The 21,120-nt window shown below is 33.1% G+C and overlaps 1 protein-coding gene across 4 annotated transcripts in view; it reads right to left on the bottom strand.

The window, feature by feature from the left end:
- The window catches only part of CCDC171 (coiled-coil domain containing 171), a 319,711-nt gene that overhangs the window by 140,035 nt on the left and 158,556 nt on the right, over positions 1-21,120 (bottom strand). For all 4 annotated transcript variants that reach the window (XM_076008755.1, XM_076008757.1, XM_020289349.2 and 1 more), the window contains 3 exons: positions 19,695-19,921; positions 19,029-19,211; positions 13,826-14,011 (listed from right to left, as the gene is read on the bottom strand). In XM_076008755.1, coding sequence (XP_075864870.1) covers positions 13,826-14,011; positions 19,029-19,211; positions 19,695-19,921 — 596 coding nt within the window. The remainder of the gene's footprint in view (positions 1-13,825; positions 14,012-19,028; positions 19,212-19,694; positions 19,922-21,120) is intronic.

Here is a 21,120-nt window from a genome sequence, read left to right as displayed (position 1 = left end):
CTTAAAGAAAAACATACACACACAAACAACTTTAAAACATCTATGAGCTCCCTAGAATACAATCCACTGTATAGTCAATGACTTAATTATAAGATGTTTGTTTTAATTTTTAACAGTGAAAAATAGACATAATCTGCATATCCAAGAAAAGGAAAATAGTTAAATACATTTCAGCATATTCATAAGATGGAATATTATGTAGACCATTAAAGTAAGGTTTTTAGATAATCTTAATAACTGCTCAATAACCAGCAATCCCATTTACCAGTTGTTAAGGATCATCCTTGATTCATGTCTCTGACATTCATATCTAATACATTAGGAAATTCTGTAAGTTTTACCTTCAAACTGCAAATATATTCAGAATCTCACCACTCTTTATTCCCACCACCCTGTTCTAAGCTACCATCATATCTGGACCAGATTATACTGTCAGCCTCCTAACTTGTCTCTGTTTCTACTTTTGCATACCTACAGTCTACATTCTAATAGATGTCAAAATGATTCTTGGAAAATTTAAATAAAATGTCACTCTGCTGCCCAAAAAACAGGATACAAAACTATATATATACCATACTTCCAGTTGTATTTGCCAAAATATCAATAATGGCTTATATATAAGTGATAATGGGATCACAAATAAGTTATTTTTGTTTATTCCGTGTCTTTTTCCTTACAATGAGTATGTTTTATCAGAAAAAAAACAAACAATGTTTGTAATAAATTTTATACAAGTAAGTTGAACTGTGTGGTTCAATTAGTTTAAATAACCTTTAATATATGATCTAATCAAAAGTTGGTACTCAATTAAGAAACATGATAACTCTAATTTCAAATTACTACTCATTGAGGACAAATATGAAAGTGGAAAAAAGTATTTTAAAGTTGTATATGAGAATTTCTAAAAAGGAAATTATCATGCATAAGATATGTGTCATAGTAAACAGAAAAGGTACATTATTTTATGTTATTACATATTTTTCTGTTGTTCAGGGTTACAAAAATGAAAATGACAATTTTTTATGAACCTTCTAGCTTCCAGCTTGAATCTTCTGTGTTAAATTATCATTTTAAAAAGTGCTCTGAGAGCTGTTTTTTTCTTAATTCTTTTTCTCTGACCTTGAAATATAATTGACTACCCCATAGGTCTCAATGGTAAAGTAAGTCATTAGGAAGATAAAAATATATGGGATTAAAGTAAAAATTGATAAGACTTTTAAATTAAGTAATGATGTTAATAATCCTACTTTATTAAAATAGGTTATGTGATAGATGTTAATTATTATTATAACCAGGGTTAGTCAACTAAAAAAATCTTTAAATTTTTTAAAGAAAACTGAATTTGGGGATACTTCTGTTTAAAAGTTTGACAGAGAAAATATGACTGTTTATTCAAAATTAGGTAAATATATTTACTTCATGCAACATTCCCTTTCTATACCCCCAAAATATGGCAAATAATTTTTATTAGTAACAATGTTTAAATATTTTTAAAATAAAAACGTAAATAATGTGACCCTTTGCCACAATTACCACAATGACTCCAAATATCTTTGCAAATTACTCCATTTGAAATTTAAAAACATATTCTTTTTTCTTTTTACTTCTTCCCCCTCATCCACAGTCTAAGTGCAATTAAGTTTTGAGAATGGAAAAGAATAAAGCACAGAGTTCATTTTCTATTAAAAATGAGATATGTGCAAGAAAAACCCAAAGCAGCTGCAAGAAGGCGAGGAATGATACAGGGAGGAGCTAGGAAGAGGCATAAGTCTGAAGACCCAGTAAGGCTGTGAACAGCTTGATAGGATGAAAGACAAGATAGCAGAAGTAAGGAGATGACAGAAAACAATGATGAAAAGGAGCATGTGAATAAAAGCTTGATCAGGGTTAGACAAAAGAACTATTTGGGAGACTTACTGTGAATAAATCTCATCTCTACCAATGTCTAAAATTTTTCATGTACACACTTACAAAACTGTGACAATTCAGAGAATGTAACATTCTGTAATAGTTCAATTGTAAAAGCTCTTATCCATTGTTGTATCAAAATCTCACCAACCATTAGGATGTAGATAATTCCTTTAATTAAATTCAATATATATTCTCCACAAAGCTAAGTACTATACTTTCTACACAGCAAAGGCTCAATATATGTATTAATTAATTACATGACTAGGATTTGTTTTTTAAGAGATACATCAGAATTATAACATGTTTTTTCTTAGTGACATATTTTTTCTTACTTCAAGAAAATATGAGAGTATAAACATTTTGGTTGCATTTTATATGTTTGCCTCTCCCTAGCAAGGGTTAGAGGTATGCCCTTCCCCTTCACAATGCTCACTGCATCCCTCAGATGTGAGTTTACCCCCCCCAACCCTTGAATCCCTGGTGAACACCACCACCATTTGAGCGCTATAGTGTTAATCAGTCAGTACCAATTTGATGGCGAGTACATGTGGAGTCCATTCTTCCGATCTTGTGTCATCTCACTTTGGATAATGGGCTCTGGCTCAATCCAGGATAATATAAGCAGTACTAGCTCACTGTTGTTTCTTAAAATTGAGTAATATTCCATTGTAAACATATACCAAATTTTAATAATCCACTCATGAATTGACGGGCACTTGGGTTGTTTCCACATCCTTGCAATAGTGAATTGTGCTGCCATAAACATTCGAGTGCAGATGTCTTTATTATAGAATGTCTTATGCGAATTATAACTTTTTGACAAAAAAATCTCTTGCTTTATTAGGTGATCCCATAAATATGAAATATTTTAAATTTTTCTATAAATAATAAATATATCTAGTGTGTTTCATATGTAATTAAAAGTTATAAGAATGTAATAGATACCTAACTTTTCCCAGAAAAATATAAGGAAAAACTATAGCTATAGCTTTATTCGAATTCAAAATGATTCAGTCATTTTTATTTTTTCAGACAGAGTCTCACTATGTTGCCTGGGTTAGAGTGCTGTGGTGTCAGCCTCTCTCACAGCAACTTCAAACTCCTGGGCTCAGGCAATCCTCCTGCCTCAGCCTCTCAAGTAGCTGGGACTACAGGCATATGCCACCATGCCTGGCTAATTTTTTCTATTTTTTAGTAGAGATGGGGTCTTGCTCTTGCTCAGGCTGGTCTCAAACTCCTGAGCTCAAACAATCTGCCCGCCTCGGCCTCCCAGAGTGCTAGGATTACAGGAGTGAGGCACCGTGCCCACTGATTCAGTCATTCTTGATCCCAAACTTATTAGGCAGAGAGCAAAATGAAAAAATTTCTTTTCACATAAGCAATGTCATTTCAGGAAAGCCATTATGCCACTCAGTTTCTTCTATTTGTTTCCACTGTTTGCTGGAAATTCATAAATTACTATTATTTCATAAATTTTTATTTATAGGAGTCTAATTTATTCCCGTATCCCAACCCCATCAGTATATTATCTATGGGCAAAAATCTTGTTTTTAACATCAAATATACTTTAAGTCAAAGAAATGTGTCATCAAATTATGATTTGTAGACAAAGTGGGAGAAATCAATTTATTTTGTTTGGAACAATGGAATGGATTTCAGAGGATGAGCCCAGTCCAAGGCTGATACCAGCTACAAATACCAAAAATATTTTGGGATATCAATAGGCTATTTCAGATGCTTTGTTTTCTGATATTTCCTTAAAACTGACAGAATTAACACTAGGAAAATGATCTCTTTCCAAAGGAATCTCACAAGTGCCTAGGGGCCATGGCATTCTCAAGGCCTTCCATTTACTGAAACTGCAAATCACAGGTCCTTACTCTAAAATTTAACTATCCTGACCTCTTCTTATTTCACTTTATTTCACTTTATATGGCTGCATCATGAATTTGGCCTCCCTACTCCAAACCATAATATTTTTAAAATTGTCTTTCAGCAATGCCATTAGCAGATGAATAGATAAATAAATAGTGATTTATTTATAGTATGAAATTCTGTACATCCACTAAAATGATAATGGATAGATCTCTAGCCCATGTTCTGGAACAAAATATATAATACACAATATCAGCATATATTAATAGTTTTTACATAAATATACAAATACATGTAAAACTACATAAAATGTCTATAAAGAAACACAAACTTAAAAAACTGATTGGGAGGGAGAAAAGGAACCAAGATTGTTGGTTGTGATCAAAGGGAATTTTACCCTTTTATTAGTTAAGGTAATGCTAGATGTTATAGCTAACAATTAAAAATGTATGATGGCTAAAACATGATAAACATATGTGTTTGATATGTAACTGAAAGTTATAAGAATGTAATGGATACCTAACTTTTACCAGGAAAAAAATAAGGAAAAACTATGGCTATAGCTTTATTCTAATCCCAATGATTTACATTTATAATATCAAATTTATCAGGCAGAGAGCAAAAAAATGTATGTGAGTTTTTCTCACATAAATTCCAAAATAGATGATCCTGATTGGTATTTGGCTATCCCTTAAGTGGTGATTGTAAGACCCATACTCCTTTCATCTTGTAGTTCCACTATCTTTAACACATGGCTTCCAAGGTCACCTTGCTTGTCTGCATTATGCCAGAAAGGTAAAAGAAAATAAAATATTGTATATGAAAATTTTTCCTGACCAATATTTAAGGAATAAACATTACTTCTGGTCAAAGTCCAGGATCATCTGGTGATGCTCAGTACTTTCCATCAGGTCTAAGTATAGCTCTTCATAGTCCAGCAACCTAATAACTGAAAGATAATGTATGCCCAAGCCCAACCAATATACACAGATATGATGGGATAGGGTATGCACAACAAATACTCCCACTCAGAAAAAGAAAGGATGGGCAATACACAGCAGTCACTGGTCCACAGCAATGACGAAATCTTGCTGGGCAGAATCCAAGAGATTCTTTATCCTGACAGTAGGATAAATTCTGTAATTAGTCTCTAATTCCAAAAGAAATCTGTTGGCCATAGTCACTTGCTCTGCCTTCTGGGAAACTCTATCCATTATCCTATATGACCACATATAAAACGGATGCTGAGGAAGTATCTCTTTGTGGTCTATAAATTTTTGCATGCCTTTTCTTACTTTCAAATATTTGAGGGCCCAAAAATTGTTTAAGGCTAAAAGACTATAAGGCTATTAGAGTTCAGAGTTGTGCTTTCTCTGGCACAGAGCTATCTCAAAAAGTTGGCAGGCGTCTAAGATGTTTGATTCCAGTCAGTGCATGTGTCAATATTCTTTCTGGAAGATTCGTTCTTGAAGATTACCCTCACTACTGGTTTCCCTATTTCTATATATCCATTTTTGTTTATATGAGTATGCACACAAGCATAGCGTGTATATTTGTTTTTTTTTTTTTTTTTTTTTGAGACAGAGTCTCGCTTTGTTGCCCGGGGTAGAGTGAGTGCCGTGGCGTCAGCCTAGCTCACAGCAACCTCAAACTCCTGGGCTCGAGTGATCCTTCTGCCTCAGCCTCCCGGGTAGCTGGGACTACAGGCATGCGCCACCATGCCCGGCTAATTTTTTTTATATATATATATCAGTTGGCCAATTAATTTCTTTCTATTTATAGTAGAGACGGGGTCTCGCTCAGGCTGGTTTTGAACTCCTGACCTTGAGCAATCCGCCCGCCTCGGCCTCCCAAGAGCTAGGATTACAGGCGTGAGCCACAGCGCCCGGCCTATATTTGCTCTTAATGGTGGTTCCTGTGAGGCCATCAAAGATAATGTTTGAATAAAAAAGCCATACCCCTAATTTGTTCTTTGCCATGGGGATGAGTCATAATGGTCTCCTTCTAGGTTTCAAGTTTCTAGACTCTGTCTTATCCCTTTTGTTTACGCTCACAAACCAACCAATTCTTTCCTGAGCTCATTTATTTCTTATAATACCTTGTTCAAAAGAGAGTGTCAAAGCTAACACATATCATTGATTCTTTCTAATCATTAGTTCCAATCCCCAGAACTATGGGATTAGTGGGTACATAAATCTCTTTCCTAAATTATCATATGTAAAGTTTCATCAAATGTTTTGCCATAGCTTACCATTAAATGTCCATCTTTCCAGCCTTGATAGTAATTTCTCTACCTAAAAGAGTCAGATCTCTAAGCCATGCCTCATACTTTAGGTATTGATTGCAGCAGCAACTCATTTTAGGGTACAAATTTCTATATTAACTCCTGTAAGAATTTTATCCACAGGTTGACTCCCTCGTTGAAGCAACTATTTCTTTTAATTATTCTTCTACCTAATCCATTAACATGCAGTGCCTAGCACCAAACAGAATTTGAGGCTTCTTAAACATCAAAATAGGTAAGACAGGACTCAAGATAAAAATGGTTAGTAAAACATTTACTAAATTTAAATCCAAACTTACTTGAAGAAAAAAATAAAATACATTGGATATATAGATGTCATTATCTTATAAACTATACCAAATGAAGTAACAAGATGCTAAATGAAAAAATAGTCGCCTAACAAAACTGTCTCAGAGGTCCAGTACTACTAAAGATAATATAGACCAGGTCAACAACATAAAACATCTCAAGAATGGAATGAGGGAGTGGCAAATACAAGAAAAAAGAAAAACTTTGAACAAGTTCCAGTTTTTTCCATATTATTTAGAATTTCCTTTAGTACTGTTTGACAGTTGATATCTCTGACATTCCACTTTGACACTTCTTGTTTTATTTTTATTGTGAAGGTACATCCTTACTCTTTAAAACACACGTTGTGGCTTGTGATTATCTTTCAAAATTTTTTAGAGCAATTTTTGTGAAACCATGAATAAGTCAAAATGCATGTTATTTTTGAATATGAGTTCCATCCTGTAACCAATGCAGCACAGACAGCTCTAAATATCAAAGAAGTGTTTGGGAAGGGTGTGGCTAATGAACGCACAGTATAGAGATGGTTTGAAAAGTTCTATTTTGGTGATTTTAATCTTGAAAATAAGCCCTGTGGACAACCTGAGACCAAGGTGAATGATGATGAGCTGAAAGCTGTAGTGGAAGTGAATCCATTTCAACCTATGCGTGAATTAGAAGCAAGGTCTGACGTTACTATTCCAACAACATTGGACTATTTGAAACAAATCAGCAAGGTAAAGAAGCTGGATGGATGGGTTCTACATGAGTCAAACAAGCATCAGAAGACAAATCATCTTGAAGCTTGCCTTTCTTTGCTGTCACAACATAAAGGCAAACCATTTTTACACTGTATTGTTACATGTGATGAAAAATGGATTCTTTTTGACAATCACAAGCATTCAGCACAATGGTGGGATAAAGATGAAGTGCCAAAAAACAGTCCAAAACCAAATATTCATCAAAAAAAGCTAATGGTGTCTGTTTGGTGGTCCAGCAGTGGTATTATCCACTACAGCTTCATGAAACCTGGTCAATCTATTACAGCAGATGTCTACTGCAACCAATTAGATTAAATGATGAGGATGCTTGCAATTAAGCAGCCAAAACTGGTCTATAGAGACAGGCCAATCCTCTTACAAGACAACACCTGACCATATGTCACACAAACAATGCTGCTCAAACTATAGAGGCTAGACTTGGAAACTCTCTGTCATCCACCGTATTTATCAGACCTTGCACCAACTGACTACCACTTCTTCCAGGTTCTTGCAAGGAAAAATATTCAATTCTCAATAAGCTATGGAAAACGCATTTGGCAATTTCATCACCACTGACTCTCCAGGTTTCTTCGCTGCTGGCATAAACAAGTTACCATTAAGATAGCAAAACTGCATTGATAGTTTAGGTGCATACTTTAATTAATTGTACTGCTTCTTGTTTGAGATATAATAAACCATAGTTTTGATTCAAAATTGAACATTTAATATTTAATTAAACATATGTTCCATACTTATTTGTCTAAAGTTCCCAATAATAGAGAGGTTTGGTATATCTATAGTTTCTGCTTCCAAAGGATGTTCCCTTCAATGACTTAAGAGTTCTTAGAGAATTTTATAACTATTAAACTAGATCCATTAGTTTAAGATCAGCAGTCGAAAGAGCTTGTTTCTCCCAAGCCCTCTGGCTCTAAAAGGTTTCTGCCCAAATGAAAGAATATTGTAAATACATTTCTGTTTCCATGCCCAACAGGTTTGCTACAGGCCTAGATGCTTCACATGATACCTGTCCTCTAGATCAGTACTGTCCAATGGAATTTTCTGGGTTGACCGAAACTTTCTATATCTGTGCTGCTGATACTAGCCACATGAAGCTACTAAGCACTTGAAATATGGCTAGTATGACTGAGGAAATGAATTTTTTATCTTATTTAATTTTAATCAATTTAAATTCAAATAGCCACACATGGCTAATGGCTACCATATGGGATAGTGTCACTATAGACACTAGATTCCATCACATATATTGAAAATACTACCCATTGCAAATACACTTATGCTAATTCTAAACCACATGTGCCTGGCTTACAATTTCCATCTAACTCCAATATCTACTTGCTATGGTTGTCTACGTAGAAAACCGTAGAAAGTAGAGATAAAGTATTAGAACTGACAAGAGAGTTTAGCAATGTGGCCACATATAAGATTAAATATCTATTCATATGTTGGTTACTTGGTTGATATTACTCTGCTTCGGGAGGAACTAAATTAGGTAGGCTTTCTTCCAGAGAGAATTCTGCATTAGATTTTACCTACAGCAATGGAACACCACTGATCTGGAATTATCCTTTAAGATTATTAGGCAATTCCTTACTGTGGGAGCTTTAAGTTCTATTTGCTAGTGGAGCCCAAAGCTTAGTCTTCTCTTCAGTATTAATACTGGTACACATTGAATATCCCTTATCCAAAATGTCTGGGACTAGAAACATTTCAGAGTTTGGATTTTTTCAGATTTTGGAATATTTGCATTATGTACATACTTACCAGTTGAGTGCCCCAAATCTAAAAATCTGAAATATTAAATGCTCCAATGAGCATTTCCTTTCAGCATCACATCAGTGCTCAAAAAGTTTCAGATTCTGGAGCAATTCAGATTTCTGATTTTCAGATTAGGGATGCTCAACCTATATTTGCCTCCAGGGCAAGTCCAGCATCTATTCTTGGTGCTAACTTTGATTTCCACATACTGGAGTTTATTGATGTTGTCTGTTATATTTTTGGTCTTGAAGATTTTCTTTACTTACTTTTTAATGCACTTCTCCTATTACAGGAAGTGTCTTAGCCAAGATTTAGCTAATAATGGAAGGCCATTCTGAGCATCTAGTCAAGAGTATAATTTATAAAACTATTACATATAAAGAAATGATTAAAAATAAACCCCCCAAAATGTTAATAGTGGTTGTTGGTTTCAGATGATAACTCACGTATAACTTGTCTTGTTTTTCTTCTATATTTTCCATATCTTCTACTCATGATCTTATTTTGTTTTTAATAAAGAAGAAGAAACAATACACTTTGTTTTTAAAAAGAAGTTATGCACAGGACATGGTAACAATAAGAACTATTTTTAAAGTATTAATGAAAACACAAAGGAATATTTATCAAGAATACACTTGCCTTTTAAATAGTACCTTAACTCATTTCCATAAAAATCCTGTAACTTAAGTATCATTATTCCTATTTTTGTAAAAGATGAAACTGAGACTCAGAAAGGTTAAGTAATCTGCACAAGTAACAGAATTGGGATTTGAATTCAGAAATACTTATTCCAAGGCTAGTGCTTTTTCCACTGAACCATGTTGCCTCCCACAAGAGAGTATTTTCACATTACCACCTGCTAGTTCTAATTAAGAGATAGTAATTAAACAATTCTCTACTTCTGACAACAATATTTAAGCTATTGGCACTTTAAAGAAATTAATGTGAATAGCTCTTTATCTGATGGAAGATATTATACCTAAATACAAACTACAAACTATTACAGAAAAAAAAAATCCCAACATGACACAGACGTATTTTCAAAGCACAGTTAATTACATCATATATTAATAGGACATAAAGCATAAAAATGTTGTTTAATGACCAATATACTTATACAAATGTTCAACTTGACTAATAATCAAAGAAATATAAAGTAAAAATGACATATTTATCAAATGGGCAAACAATGTTTAAATAGTAATAGCTAGTTGGACCAAAATTGTAATTCTCGTACATCTTAAGAAAGAATGCAATTGGTAAAAACTTGCTATAATAGGTCAATTGATAATACATATACTTCAAAAATGTATGTGGTTTTTGACCTAGTAATTCCTCATCTAGGAATTTATCCTGATGAAATAATAACAGATAAGCATGTAAAGATTTAGCTACAACACTGTTCATTTTAGAATGACTTATAATAGCAAGAGAAAGAAAAGCAGCAGCAGGAGGAGGAGGAGGAAAAGAAAGAAAAACCTGGAATGAATCTAAATGTACAATGTTAAATCATGTTAATAAATTATGTACAGTACATTCAGGTGGTTACCAGAAGTTGTGGGTAGGGGAGAGGAAATGTTGGTCAAAGAGTACAAAATTTCAGTTAGACAGGAGGAACAAGTTCTGGTGATCTATTATACAGCAAGGTGACTACAGTTAATGATAATATATTATATATTTCAAAATAACTAAAAAAAGTAGATATGAAATGTTCTTACTACAAAGAAATGATAAGTATGTGAATGTTAACTAGCCTGATATGACCATTCTATAATGTATACATATATTAAAACACCACAATGTACCTATAAATATATTACATATTTATTTGTCAATTAAAAAGAAAAAAAGTACATTCAAAAGAATCCAATCAGCCATTAAATAATGTCCTCCACTATATTTATTAGCATAGAAAGAAATCCTTGACATGGTATTTAAGGAAAGTGAGTAAAATATATATATTATTTTAGAAAACAGTATTAACCTACATTTGGCTATATTTGTAAAATATAAAGTCTGGAATAATCCACATCAAAACTTTAATGGTAGATATGTCTGATTCTATGAAATGAGATTATTTTAATTTTTATATTTTTCATCTATATTTCTACAATAAATATCTATAACTTGTATAGAAAAAAAGTGAAAAAAGAAAAATGATTGACATTATAGAATCATATCAGTTGGGAAGTAAGAATGCTCACAGTCTATTACTAAGTGATACAAATAATTTATAAAATAATATCTAACCATGTTTTCACTTATATAAGAAAAATGATATATATTAGGTTGAACCATTTGAAATTGCTGGCATTTGCCTGTTTTTCACTTGTAAAAGCCACAATTTCAAATGGTTCAATTTAATACATATATCTGGAATAGTATACTCCAAAATATTAATAGCATCCTGGGAGTTTTTTCTTCTTCTTTAAGGACATCTATATTTTCTTCTTTCCTCTTTAAATTCATTTATTTTTCTTCTTTTAGATTTCAATATTTCCTTCTTTTTCTTTTTTTTTTTTATTTCAGGGTATTATGAGAGTACAAACATTTTGGTTAGATTTTATGTCTTTGCCTCACCCTAGTGAGAGTTAAAGGCATGCCCTTCCCCTCTACAAGGCTCATTGTGTCTTTTAGTTGTGAGTTTACCGCCCCCAATCCCCTAATCTCTGGAGAATAAATATTACTACCATGTGAGCACCAGTGTTAATTAGTCAGTACCAATTTGATGGCGAGTACAAGTGGAGCTTATTCTTCCAATCTTGTGATATCTCACTTTGGATAATGGGCTCAAGCATAATCCAGGAAAATATAAAAGGTGCTGGATCACTGTCATTTCCTATAATTGAGTAATATTCCATTGTATACATATACCAAATGTTAATAATCTACTCATGAATTGGCGGGCACTTGCGTTGTTTCCACATCCTTGTAATAGTGAATTGTGCTGCTATAAACATTCAGGTACAGATGTCTTTATTATAGAATGTCTTTTGCTCTTTTGGGTAGATGCCTAATAGTGTTATTGCTGGAATGAGTAGTATTGCTATTATTTCCTTATTTTTCTAAAAACTAAATCCCAGTTTCAATAAACCCCAGTTTCAATATCTACAAGGTAGGAGAACTTGGGCAAAGTCAAATGAACTCTCTCAATTTCCTCAAAGCACAGTGGAAATAATAATAATAGTACCTATCTCACAGGGTTGATAATGAAATAAGATAATTCACGTAGAGGCAGTAACACAGAGCCCAGCACACGTATGCTGTCAATAAATATCAATAGTATACATAATGTTGTGGCTAGGAAGGCAGAGGTGTAATCTGACTCCCTAGATCTATCACATACTCATGGTTGTACAAGTTATGCAACCGCTATCTCAGGTTTCTCACTTACAAAACATTAATAACTCCATAGAGTTTGTGAAAGGATTATATCAGGCGATTGTTTATAAAGTATTTAGCATAATAACTGGCAAACAGGAAGTAAACAATAAATTTTGGCTATTTTATTATCAGTAGTAATAGTATTTAGAAATTTAGAAAATACATAGTTTTTTTGTTTTTTGGGTTTTTTTGAGACAGAGACTCACTCCATCATCCCAGTAGAGTGCAGTGGAGTCATCATAGCTCACTACAATCTCAAACTCCTGGGCTCAAGCAATCTTCCTGTCTTAGCCTCCCAGAGTAGCTAGCACTACAGGCATGTGCCAAAACTCCTGGCTAATTTTTTTGGTAGAGATGGGGGTCTCACCCTTGCTCAGACTGGTCTTTAACTCGTGGCCTCAAGCAATACTCCTGCCTTGGCCTCCCAGAGTGCTAGGACTACAGGCATAAGTCACCATACCTGGCCAATATATTAATATATTATTTTTATAAGTTATATACCAACTCTGTGTTGATTTACAGTATTAACTATGGTACCTGATACACAGACTATATCATTTGTTTTCCTTGGATTTAGTAACATTTCAGTGTATATAATCTCACTAGTGAAAAATTCACAAGTATTATAATCAAAAACAAGAATTCTATTATCATTTGCAGCCAACATTTCCAGAAAATACTATAGTCCTAAATCCATTAATAAAATCTTCTAAATGACCACTTTTAGATTATATAATAACTTCTCTTTTCTCTTCCAAATATCTTTGCCACAAACATAAGATAGGGAGAACAATTTTTTGTAATTAAATCTCTCTCTTCTCCAAATAAGTACTTATGTAAGAATCAGAGAAACTCAGACTCCAAAACCTTCCAAAAACTACATGGGAGTTTCCAAAGTCCAGAAGGCAAAAAACAAGAAAAGGAAAAGAACTAAAAGAGGAAGAAACAAGGAAGATAGGCCAGGTGCAGTGGCTCACACATGTAATCCCAGCATTTTGGGAGGTGGGAGGATTTCTTGAAGCCAGGAGTTCAAGGCCAGCCTGGGTGACATGGTGAGACCCTATCTCTATTTAAAAAATTAGCCAGGCATGGTGGTGCATGCTTGTTGTCCTAGCCACCTAGGAGGCTGAGGCAGGAGGATCACATGAACCCAGAAGTTCCAGGTTGCAGTGAGCTATGATTGTACCACTGCATTCCAGCCTAGGAAATAGAACAAGACTCTGTCTCTTTAAAAAAATAAAGAAAAATAAATTAAAAAAAAAAAAAAAAAACAGAAGAAAGAAGGAAGATAAAAAGAACATAATTATTGGGAAAGATTCCCACTTTGCTTTCAACCAGCAAGTAAAGCCTATTTTTACATTTTCAATACATGTGAATGCATGCTTGTAATAAGATCCAAGAACCATGTTTTATTCCATCCTCATAAACTCTTATAGAATCAAACTTCACATCTTGGGATCTCTTCCCCATTCAGAAGATATGTATGGTTCCTTCTAAGATCCATACAAAGAGGAGATAAGCCAGTATGAGACAGAGGTTCTCCTACCTTAACAGCTTCTCCAAGAGTTTGGTTTTTGTCAGCTTCCTCACTGGAGTGCAATTCAAGCCTATAATTCAACTCCTGTAGCTGTTGTGCTTGTTCATTCAATAGCATTTGTGCCTGCTGTTCCCGAAGTAATGCATTATTTAGTTCTTCACATGCACTTTCAAACTTCTCATGAGTGATCAATTTCTTTAAAAGGAGAGGAAAATCAGTTACAAGGTAATTGCATTGTTGTAGCATTTTTTCTACAGAACTATATTTGGTAACATAAAGAATATAATGCAAACATTTCTAGGAGTCTGATAAATGACTGAAAAATACAATTTGTTTTTCTTAATTGCATAAGTCAAGATAAAAAATATTACTATGGTTTTTAAAGTACAACAGCCATACTTCCAAAGTTATCGTTTTTAGTCAAATAAAATCTTAGAAAACTTATTTCAAATTCTGAATAAATTTGAATGCTCAGCTTAAATGTTCAATACATGAGCACTTTTTATAAAGATTATCATTTGGGGAATTAAAACCATTAACAAGTTCCTAGCCTTTTAAAGTATTACCTAAAAAGTCTATATTTAATGTATTTTATTATTCAGATCTCCCTGATCAAATGTCCTCTCCTTGGTGAGTCTTACCACACCACATCTCACCTATTCCCACTCACTCTATCATACCATCTTGTTTTATTATTTCACAGCTGCTATCATTATCTAAATTCATCTCACTTTTTAATTGCCTATCCTGCCACCAACCACATATGTAAGGATGTAGTTGTACTGAGCAGGGACCTCACTTAGCTTTTTCACCCAACACACAGAAGAGTGCCCAGCACTCAGTAGACGCTCAATATTTGTTGAATAAAAGAACATCCATAAATAAATATCTGCCAATAAAACTGTACACCACAATATACAACACAGTTTTTAAAATACCATGACTGCTTTGGAGGGCAGAGCAATCTGCTCAGGAATAACTAATGACAATTTCAGACATGGGCCATCCCTTAAGGGGTGTGGAATCCTGGGTAAGACACACTTGTATCATCTCCTGTTCAAAGCACTTAAACAAATGAAAATCAGTTACAATAAACAGCAAAAAGCATCTTAATTTTGAAGCACAAAGAAAAATGTTTCACAAAAGGTAGGTAGCCTGAGAAATATATGTGCAAAGCTAGAGGGAACCATGCAGGCCACTAAAACATGCAGAGAGAGAGAGAGAGAGAGAGAGAATATATATTTAAGATTTATAACTCTCATTAAAAAGAATTTGAGGTGTATTAATATAATTAACCTCAAATATAAATTTTGAAATTTAAAAATATCTAGGGAGGAGAAGCGGAATAAAAATTCTATTGATTCTAGGCATTTTGAATGTGTAAATTATTATAGTTGAATGCAGAGTTTTCTGACAAATAAAACAAAAATAGAAATGTTCATAGTCTCATTTTCCTCATGGGCCAACAGCAGCAAGCATACAGTTCATGCAGAGAAAAACTTTTGCTGTAACTAAGCCTGAGGATAAATTTATTACATGGGGCCTTCCATATTATATTAATACATAAGCACTCAGTTTTATTTTGGTTCCAGGTCCCTTGCCTGCCACCTCTATGCTACTTCACTCTTATTTTCTTTTTCAAGGGTATATATTATGCATTCCCCAACACTGAAGAAATTTTTAAAGGTAATAATACAGCATAAAAGTAGATACCTAATGACTTACCTAAGTTAATATAAATTAATGAGAATTATCACAAGGTGCACAGAAAGTTGCCTCATTTCCTGAGAGTCACCTACTAAGAGTATATCTAATATGTCACTGATACTGGTACAATATTGAGATTTCACAGAACATTCATCTTTTTACTCCCTCTTAACAGCTGTCTTACCCTTCACATTGCCTAATATAACCAAACCCTTCACCTTCAGAACAGCAACTCTAACAGCCCTCCTCAGTACTCCAATTCTATTTCTTTTATAAAAAATTATTTCAATAGATTAAGAGGGTACAAGTTTTTTTGTTGCAAGAATGAATTGTATCATGCTTGTATCATGCTGAAGTCAAGGCTTTTAGTGTACTCATCACCAGAATAGTGTACATTGTACCTGGGAAGAATGTATCTTCCCTTCCCACTCCTCCAAAATTTCTCCTTTACCTAAAAACTTAGCTAATTTTAGCCTTTCTCTTCTCTATCCATCCCTCCCAGAAACTGGTGCAATTCTGTTTACTCTTCTGCAAGTAAACAGGATGAAGTAAGGATAGCAAAGTAGAACAAGAAAGAAATGGTATATAAAAGCAATTGCAAGGAGCTAATAAATCAAAAAAGAAAAGAAAAAAAAACATGAGATCATGGGAGTTAGTTGTTAAAGAACAACTGTCAGTAGATGAACATAGTATTCAAAACAATAAAAGTACTGAATAGCTTTTGGTGGGCAGGATATTTCCCTTTATATTGTAATTTAAGACTAATTATAAACAGGTTTTTTATTTTCTCCAATATATTTTGCCTGAAATCAGTGAAAAATGAATGGTTACGGGTACACTCTCCAATTTGTGAGAGGAAACTAACATCGTTTTTCCATCTATTATGTTTTCAATAAAACAATCCTTTATTTAACACAGCTAGGTATAAACATTAACCACTACAGTGTTTTAAAGTATGAGTTTTGGAGCCAGACTACCTAGGTTCAAATCCTGGCATTTCCACTACTAACTGGATGACTCTGGGCCAGCTAGCTACTTAGCCTGCTCTGTGTCTCATATTTCTCATCTGTAAAATAAGAATAATAATAGTATTTAACTATTAATTTATGAGAGATAATTATTATAAGGAATGAATGAGTCAACACCTATAAAGTGCTTAGAGTCAGTGTCTGATACATGGTCAATATTATCATTAAATGTTAGAAATCACTTTATAATTTTATAACTTAAAATCGTATGCAAAATGATGAAATGATGTACCTCATTTCCTCAATTATTAGTTGTATACACTAAGTAATTATCAAAAATAGGAAGTAATTCAGACTAAGCATTTCCTTCAGAGGAAGTGATTCACACTAAGCATTTCTTAGAACATATTTTTAGTTTTGTTGCAAGCCAGTTATTCAAACAAAGCCCTTACGAGAGGATTCTGTTACCTTCCACCAACTTTTCCTGAAATACTAAATAACCTTCTAGATTCTAGAAATTGAGTCCTGACTACTTTCAAACTAATCAAAGAGGCTAACTTGTTTTCCTAATACTTAACTTTAGTGTAGGAAATCAAATTGTATAGAATATCTAGTATTCTTCATACACATTCCAGGGAGCAACATACATAAAGAATTTTCCAATTTTCTGGAAAGCCATTATCTAAACCTAAATAGAGTTGACTGTATTCTAAATCTCAAATTGCATCAATGACTGTCTCTATCCATTTTGACGGACCCTCTCAAGGTCCCAAATTTAATTCGTATATATGATTGGAAGCAAATCAAATGAAGACTTACTCCAAAGCAACTTGCTTTTAAAAGCATAAACAGTTCTTTATTATTTAAATAAAATGGAAAAAAATTTTGGAAAAAAATTAATTTCTAAGAAGAGGGGAAACAGTCAAATTTTGATACACCCATATGACAGAATAGTATACATCTGTTAAAATGAAATTAATAATTAATGGTACAGGAAAATACTTACAGTACTTTAAGTAAATATATGTATATTTACAGAAATCAGGATGTAAACTGTACATACAAAATTATTTCAAACTACAACTGTGCATAAAGGCACACAGAAGCACATATACACAAAGAAAAATGTGGAGAACAAAATGCATCCACATTTCAACAGTGATTGGTTGTAGGTGGTAAGATTAGAGTGATATAAAGTTTATTCTTAATACTTTTTTGTATTTTTATTTATTGCTATCATACATTAATTTCATAATCAGAAAAATGTTGAAACAGCTCATAAATTATCCTTCTCTGAGCAAAAAACTAAGAAAGTAAGGAAAAAACTGTGCTGTCTTTAGATATTCACTGAAAAGAAAACTATTGCTTAAGTGTAATTTATAATTTTTACTTAACATACCTAATTCATAGGACTCTGCACTTTCAAGGTATATCTAATTGAAACAATAATTAACATTAGCAATTTACATTATCATAGGATTAATAATTGAATACTGTCTGTCACTGCTTCTGTTATTACAAATGTTAAAACTGCAAAATTCCAAATTAACCAAAAGATACATTTAAAAGTACATTTAAACTGAAGTTAAGCTTGAAAGTTTGGGGTTTCCCAAAGAATGGGTACTAAAAGTAGCCAGTTGCTAGTTTTAAAAAACAAATTTTATATTCATATTTACAGTAGCTATTATAAATTGTATATAGTTTGAAGTTTCAGGGTAATCTTTTACCCTCATTTTTCTATATCCACATTAAAAACAGCAGTTTTTTGTTTGTTTGTCTGTTTGAGACAGAGTCCTGCTCTGTGGCCCTGGCTAGAGTGCAGTGGCATCAACATAGCTCACTGCAACCTCAAACTCATGGGTTCAAGCCATCCTCCTGCCTCAGTCCCCTGAGTAGCTGGAACAACGGGCATGTGCTACCATGCCCAGATAATTTTTCTATTTTCTGTAGAGATGGGGGTCTTGCTTTGCTCAAGCTGGTCTCAAACTTGTGAGCTCAAGCAATCCTTCTGCCTCAGCCTCCCGAGTAGCTCGGACTACAGGCATGAGCCACCACACCCATAAAAACAACAATGTTAATGACTAAGCCAACTGCAAATATTAATAGAATACATAGGTATCTTCATTTTATTGTGCTTCACAAATTTACACATTTTGATCCTGATCTAATGGTATAGCCTTTCTTTTTCAGCTATCTTCTACTTTCTAAAACAATACATATAAATCCTTGATGAAAGTTAGACAAACTGAACATTTCTTTGAAAAAGCAACTTGATTTCATACTAAACAATCTAACTTACTCAAAATATCAATATAAGAGGAGAAAGGAGAAATCCCTCCTTCTTCCCTACCAACATCAGTTTGCCTCAAGAGGAGGAATTTTAGGAGGGAAGTTTTCTGTAGACAAAAATTTCTATTAATGAGATTGAATTATTTGAAAAACCAAACACAATAATAATTAAGCAAAAAAAAAAAAGATGAAGAGATAAACAAATAGATATCACCAAAGCAATAGTTTCCTTAGTCATACAAACTTACAGACTGCTTAAATTCATTTAATTGCATTTGGAGACACTGGGCTTTGTCAAGCTCCTTTTTCATTTCATTCACATTTCGTTTGAATTCTGTGACCTCTAAGCGTAGTGAGCGGCGCTCCACTTCTGCTGCGTGCAGTCTTTGTGTAAATCCAAATATTTGCTTCTGTAATGATGCTGTGCTTTTCTGTTGTTAAACAAGAGCAATTTTACAAGCAGTGACTACAGATGTATTAATAAATACATAGCATGACCATTTTACCAAATTAAATGTAACTTAGATTATTAAAAAAACAGTATTAGCTATTACTGAAACATAGAGGTGAAAACTTTATTTTTTTATGTGATCAATGATTTGGCTTATATGAAACGAACACCTGAACAAAATAAATAATCTAGATGGCCAGAAAATGAAATTGACAGCTGTTTATGTCTCATACAATTCTGTTGCAGTATATTTGTAGAGAACAGTAAATTCAGAACTAATGCCATGACTTTTCTATTTTGATATTTTGGACCCTTATTCATAAGAACTTTTATTTATTATATTAAAAGTTTACACGGAATCTAAAGAAAATCTAGATATATTCATTTACAACTAATTTAAACTATGGTTCAAAATTAAATCTATAAGTCCTAAGATCACTATTAAATAATATTATATACATACCATTATGGGCACATGGCCATAGAAACCGTATTTCAGGGCCAGTGTGTTTACTTTATGAAGTCCACAGGCCAGCCTCTGTACCAGGGAATCTTTTTCTACATATGTAATACTCCTGCTACTACGCAAAGGTATACACTCCATTGCCAGACTAATTTTATCCATGAGTTTTGCGAAAGAACTCTTGGCTGCACCTATGAGTAAATGTCCACAAACTCTGGAATTTGGATCTTCAAAGAAAAAGAAAAAAGATACAAAAATGTGACTGTCGCTTGTTCATTTCACATCACTGCTGACCATAATATGATGAAAATATTTTTTCAGTTATATAATTCCCATTTGCCTATAGTAATTCACTCAAAAAGATCCCTCCCACATTTATCTTCAATATGAAAAAAGGAATATAGAAAATAGCTCACCTACTAAACAATATATCTAAAGAAATTTGTATATATTTACAGTATGCCATTCACATGGAATACTATGACACAAAATTCATCACTATTCTCTTTGTTTTAAAATCTAACATAAATCCATTCCCTATTTACAACTACCTTAATGCCATTCTATTTATATTGTCAGACAAGAAAATATAATTTGCCTTATTCCAAGGCAATTAAAATTTTACAACTACAATTACTTATTTCCCCACAGGATTTTGGTAATCATCCCTCTCATATAATGGACTTAAGGTCCCAGCATATTCAACATGGCCTGCTTACTGCTAGATTCATCAGGTCTGTAATTAATAATTGTGTTTAATGTTGATAAATAAAATTGTCAGTGCTCTTTCTACTAATTGGTATTCCAGATAATAGTTAATAGGTTTATTTATGCCTTAATAAAAGTCGTGTAATTTAGTTTTCCCTCCACTAGGCAGGCCTTAATCTGTCATTCCTTGTCTTATGATATTATCCATATAAAATGACAAGCATGGAGAGATTATTTAAATTCAATAGTATAACATTCTCCATTTTAAGAACCTCTGCTATTGGAGTTAATTTAAATCTTATCTTTACATCATAAGCACAAAAAGCAAATTTAGTTAGTCTCATCTAATTGAAGATGTTTTATGATTGTAAGAACACCATGTATAATTCAACACTGAAGAGCAACATTGAGAAGGTGATCAATCAGTGATTTTCTACGGCATAAAGAATTGTCTCACAGAGACCCTATGTTTTAAAATTTGAGCTTTATTCTTTTGCTTTTATTCTTGGATATTTAAAGAAAAGATGAATTTTAAAATGTATGCAGCAGTCAGAATTTGAAAAACATATTGCTTAGGAGTTGTAAATAAAATAGAAATTAATTGGATAAAAGCATAGTATCTTCCATGTAAAATTTATTTATATCAGTTATTAATGCATCAGCTTCTAAGAATGTAATATAAGTTTAATGCTATATGCCAATCATTATAAACATACTC

This window comes from Microcebus murinus, chromosome 12, assembly GCF_040939455.1.
Source record: "Microcebus murinus isolate Inina chromosome 12, M.murinus_Inina_mat1.0, whole genome shotgun sequence".
Taxonomy (NCBI): domain Eukaryota; kingdom Metazoa; phylum Chordata; class Mammalia; order Primates; family Cheirogaleidae; genus Microcebus; species Microcebus murinus.
This window is presented reverse-complemented; position numbering and strand designations above follow the sequence as displayed.